At 30.9% G+C, this 6,000-nt stretch overlaps 1 protein-coding gene across 3 annotated transcripts in view; it reads left to right on the top strand.

The window, feature by feature from the left end:
• The first annotated feature begins 2,868 nt into the window (after positions 1 to 2,868).
• The window catches only part of LOC126832122 (coiled-coil domain-containing protein CG32809), a 101,437-nt gene continuing 98,305 nt past the window's right edge, over positions 2,869 to 6,000 (top strand). For 2 of the 3 annotated variants that reach the window (XM_050562821.2, XM_050562819.2), the window contains exon 1: positions 2,870 to 3,664. In XM_050562821.2, coding sequence (XP_050418778.1) covers positions 3,316 to 3,664 — 349 coding nt within the window. In that variant the 5' untranslated portion in view covers positions 2,870 to 3,315. Of the gene's footprint in view, positions 3,665 to 6,000 lie in introns of all 3 variants that reach the window. The other variant, XM_050562820.2, reaches the window with a different exon arrangement.

Raw genomic sequence — 6,000 nt, 5'->3', positions numbered from 1 at the left:
AATTTGAGCAGGTTGTCCAGTCTGATTAAAATACAGATCTATAGTTTGTTTCATTTTTATACTTTCGATGACCTCTACTACATGAAGATCTGACCAGTTTTACTAAAAGGTAGAGTCAGGGGTCGTATGAGCGGCTTTTGATCCTATGACGTCAGACATTGATTAATCAATCAGCGTTGACGTTTCTAGTGGTTTACCCACAGTTCCATGCATGGCACGCCAAGAAGTCGCCATAATGGTTTCATTGACTAATACCTCAAACTGTCCAGAACGCATGTTATATAACAACTCTTCCAGATCCTAGTGTTTTACAGACAAATGAAACGAAATTTTAAACTATAAAAAACGAAACGAAATAGGATCTGTGTTTTAATCAGATTGCAGGTTGTCTTTAATTTAGTCAATCTCATGGGAATACTGTAATTCCGTAACAAATTCAGTTCTGAATACAACGAGGGAAGAATAGGCAGGAGGTGGTATCAATTATAAAAATAGTGAACATACTGTACAAGTTATAGTTTTGTTTTTCAACACCTTGATTCAAGTTTTGCAGGTGCTGTTATATATGTGTAGATTTTAATTTGTTTATATTTTCTAGTAAGGAAATGTGTGAGTTAAAGTGTATTATAACAGGTTCATTTCTTACCAATGTAGAATAGGACAATCTGTTTTAGAGCAATACTGATGTAGCCCAGAAGTAGATACATTGTGTTCAATTTATAAACAAATAATTGGAATTCAGTGTCTTGCAAATGTTTTGTGAAGTTTTAAGGTGCATTTTAAAACTCAAGGAAACATAAATATCACAGCAGATTAAATTATAGACATTTTGAAACCTAAACACTTGACAGTTATATTGTATTCAGGGCCACATCATCAGAATTTGAACATTTACAGTTAATTATGGCAATCTGATTTTGGTTCTTATATTGCAACTAGAATATCGATATTTGACTACTTGCATTGACCAGGATGCTGTTGCATAAGTTTGCTCGTCAGACAAGAAACCATTTGGTCAACCCCATTCCAATCTTTTGTTACAGTTGGTCGTTAAGTATTGAAATTGAGAAATTTAAAAACCTTAAATGATGAGTAACGAAATTACTAACAGTGTATAAAGCTATCCGTTTTATTTACTATTTTATTTACAGTTTTATTGGGGGAGGAGGGACAGTAGATCACATGATCTGTTATCTACAGTTGTATGTCGGTCATAGGTTCGATCCTAAACGTAAAACGGAGTATCATCACTTGCGCAGCTGTATAGGTTTTCTCACTCTCTCGGGGTACTGGTAATCCATCACTAGATATATACCACATGTTAATCCCAAAATGACTTTGTTTTTAACACTGCTTCGCTCTCTTAATGATTTTATATTTTGCTTTTTTGCAGGAGGCGTATTGTGATAGAGATTGGTTGTGATATAGATATTTTATTAATATTCGTAAAATCTGGAATTAGCTGTGGGGCCTGCGACATGAAAGAGTTATGATCAAAGATGTATATATTTACTAAATATTCCGAGTGATTAACTTTATTGTGAAAGGAAATTCAGGATTACTACTAATTTAATGGGTTGTGAAAAATTGGATTTATAAATATGTCAAAGCTTCCCAAAGGTGAAATCGAATGATTAAAAATATTGAAGAAAATCAAATCATTTAATGAGTTGTAAAATTATGAGAAAAGGAACTAATTGATGGAAGATAAAAATACCAAGTTGCTGAAAAATGGTGCTAAGTAGCAAAATTAGCAGCTTTCTTCAATAAGATTTTACAATCAGTTGTTAAGTGATATAATACATGTAAATGAATACAAACAAGGTTGTGAATAATATTTTTAGAAGTTTTAAATCTGTTTCCTTGAAGGAAAACTTTAAAGTTTATCTTAACCTTTTTAAAGCTGTTCTTTGAAACCTTACATCTGTTTTTTTTAAAGGAGATAAGTCACATAATATATTAAGAAAACAGATGATTTTAATCTGAATATTTTATAAACAATGCATAAATCTTATCTTGTATAAAATAGAAAATCTTATATACAATGGTAAATTGTTTCAGTACCAGTTGTAAATGTAAGCTGAGTTTTTATAAATAGATATTCTTCCTTTGTATTGAGAAACAAGAGTAGCTTGTAGTTTTATTTTAAACAGTATAAAAGCAATATTTTTCTTGTTCAAAGAAATATGTAAGAAATGAATCTTAATACTAAATTTAGTTAAATGTTAGTGTTATTCTGTTATTTCAGTGATAAACAAATCTGATTTTAAATGTGTTAAGACAGAAGATTCTATGTTTTATTCAAGCTGGATTCTGTTATTTCAATACAACAACTCTGATAAATTTATTATCTATTGCATGCTAAATGTACATATTATAGTTTAAGATTTATAAAAGCATGTTTTTTGTTGTTTCAACTGTTCTAAGTTAATGGATATATTGAAGACATTAAATAAATATTGATGTTAGAATTTTTGTAAATTGTATCCATGTGTCCATTGAATGTGTTGCTGTAAACAAGAAACCTTGCCAACAGCTGAAAACTGCACAGTATAGTTATTTAATATCACATCGAATACCATTGTTACATTTGTTATTAGTATTGTTACTGTTAGTTTTGTTATTGTATTGGGATGATAAACAGTTGTTACGCTATGAGTTCATTGCAAAAGTAATTATTTAAATGTTGTGTTGAAGAAATTGTTACTCTGATATGTTGAATAATTGTTACATCATACTTTTAAGTTTTTACTTTGATATAGTGAGTAATTGATACTTCTTTGTTATGAACCTTTGATTGTTATCTCATATCAGAAATAATTTATAGTATTTATAGCATATAGTATTTTTATATCCTCGTTACTAAGGTTGTGGAGGTTATTCATATATATATATTAAGATTAGTTCATTTATCTGGTTAAGAAATTATTAGTTTCTAAGAAATATAAGTAATTGTTATTGTTTGAAGCACTGCGACACACAATCAGGGATTATTACTTAAACAAGTCTGTGTTTTAAAACAACTGGAATCGATTCACTTGTGTTGTTACTCTATTCATGTGAATTTGATAACATTTAATTACACTGCACTTCCTTTTGAAAATAATCTTACTGGTATTCATACAAGGAATATTATTTTTGTGATATATGTAAGCTGCGAAAAAGAGTGTTATGAAACAATACCTGCTAACAAAAATTTATAATTTTATTGAAACAGAAAAAGGATAACAAGTTTTATCAAAACAAAATGTGAATATTCAATATACTGTGTTATGATTATATTTTATCATCAATTCCAATAAAGAATTTTACAAAATGATTAAATCACAGAGTAAAGGAAGAATTCCTGTCTTAAAAAATGGAGCAGAAGCAGAAAAACCAAAGTCTGAAGCATCAGGAAAGTCTGAATCGGCAAGACCCAAATTATTCAGGAGTAGAAGCAAAACGGATAAAGCCAAAGATGCAGAGAAGTCGAAAGTAAAACCTGAAAAAACAAAAACAACAAAGGAAGATAAACAAAAACAAAAACTGGAAGAAAAAGAAAAGAAGAAAGTAAAGAAAGAAAAAGAGAAACCAGAAAAGGAAAAGAAGAAACTATTCAAGTCTTCAGAAAGAACCCAGTCAAAGCTTTTACCGAAGACAAAAGTGACATCACCAACCAAAGGTAGGCTTGTTTTTCTTCTCAATAATACATCTTTGATCATTTTATAGGTGCAATCCCAGACATATTTCAGTGAATAAAGCTGGTTAATTTGGAGTGGAAGATTCAAAGAAACTCTTTATCCTAGTCCAATACAACTGTTTAAAACTTTGTGATATATTGTCAAAGAAATACAATTGTCCAGTTATCAGGTGGGGTTGAAGACAAGTTTCTTGAATAGCAATCACCTTGTGTCTGGAAAATCTGTCTGCAACTTACGCATGGGCCGAGTGACAACTTTCCACTATACTTTTGTTTTCCATTGAGGTAACAAACTTTTGAAGGTCTTGGCAAAGTTTATAAAAGATATTGTTTACATGTAGTTGCATTTATCAGGTCACTCATTGAAAAATTGGTATCAAGTATCTAAAAGAGTTGGGTAATACCTGTAAATTGTTTTGGTGATCATTTCCAATGGCCAAATATTTTGAAACTTTCAGAAAAGGTAAATAGGTTATTTCTCCACATTTTTGGTGTTTGATTTGCTTACTTAAAAGTCACTTGTACTTAAATAAAACTTTTTTCTTGAACCTTGTTAAAAGTAGGATTTATCCTTTAAAACACACACAAATCATTTTCATAAATACCACATTGTGTTTGATGTCAGGTATTAGCCAATGAACTGGTCTGTTCAGTCGAGCTGCACACAAGATGTGCACAGAATTATGGGAGACATCTATCAGAAGAGAACAAAACAAACATTAAATTGAAATAGTCTACGAGAGTCAATCAAAGTTCACCAATGATACTCCAGATGTGACCTCCCTCGCAGAAGATACTATATGAAGTGGGGGCTGTTGAAAATAAAATTTAAACCTGTAATTTAATCCCATTTCTTTGAACCACCCCAAAGGCCCACACATAGGGAAATATATACCAAAAATATTTGTTTTGTGTTTAAAAATAAAAACTCACCCATTTATAAATGCTAGATATTACTTCCCCCATAACGCTACATTAAATGAAATTCTTATGGCAAATAAAATAGGCAAAAATCTATGACGATATTTCTATTTTGACCTGGTATCAACCTGACAGTTCATGTGATTGATCTAAGACGTTACTATGATACGAACTACATGAACTTCCATCTTTTTCAATTCTGTTCATGCCTTGTGACTAATAACCAGAAATAATATGCCACTGTTAGACCAGAAATGAAGTTGGATGGGATGTTAACTTAATAGAGTTTCTATGTAGCATGCAAGTCTTGAAGGTTTTCTTCATATCCAGTTATTCCATCTTTCAGCCTATTGTGCATGTGACTGTGCTGTATACTTTCACAGTTGTTTCTCAAATGGACAAATTATGGCTAGCATTCAGGGCTTTTAATCTATTTTGAAAGCCAAATGATGGTTGATTGGAAACCAGATTTATGAGGCATTGTCTCACAAAAAAATATAAATGTAATTAATATCGATTAATAGTGTCACCCTCTTAAAGAAAATAAATGTAATATATATTGATTAATATTGTATTCAGAATAACCTTAGACTCATCAGTGAAAATCCAATCACTGGCCCATATGTACTTCAAAGGAAGCATCTTGCATGAAAGTTCTTTAAACCATTTAAAGTTAAAACATCTCTATATCAGTAATGTCTTGGAGATATGCCACAGATTTTGCATACAATCTATTTTGAACACCATGTACAGTAAAATCACACCAAATTATACTTTAATCAACTGGTGAAGACCTCCAAAGTGCTTATAGTTTTCACACCAATCACACGATAGACTCGGACCATTTGCTTTTCTCCCTTTCTTAAATTTATTGGTCAATGTAAACGCATGCAAATTAGGTGAAATATGTTTATAAACACAGCTATTTTATCAGGGCAATAAGAACACAGTCTGTCCCTATAGCATTACGTAATACTTAACATGTGTGATGCGTACAAACATGTTACTTTACTGTGATCAGTCTTGAATTATTGTCTCCAGTGAATAAAAGATTTTTTTATGGAATTTAATGAAAAAATATTGATTGGACTGAACTTGGCATTAAGAGATAAAATAAAATCGAGCCAGAAAGGGTAATAAAGCTTCTGTCGTTAACAACAGGCTTGTAGATAAATTTATCGATTATTTGATTATAATGTATCATTCTGTACCCAAACCAACTCTTTAATGAGATCGATGGAATTTTTGAATTGTATGTTTACAGTCCTGATGTAATATCATGGCGATTTAGCAGTCAAACAAATGAAATTTGTTTTGTGGAATTTTTGCGTAGAACATATTTGATAATTCCAGACTGCATTTTAGAGCGACTTTTCCGAATTTGTTTTAGCTCCAGA

The sequence above is a fragment of the Patella vulgata genome, chromosome 9 (genome assembly GCF_932274485.2).
Source record: "Patella vulgata chromosome 9, xgPatVulg1.2, whole genome shotgun sequence".
Lineage (NCBI taxonomy): Eukaryota > Metazoa > Mollusca > Gastropoda > Patellidae > Patella > Patella vulgata.
The sequence above is the reverse complement of the archived record's forward strand: the minus strand, read 5'-3'. Positions and strand labels throughout refer to the sequence as shown.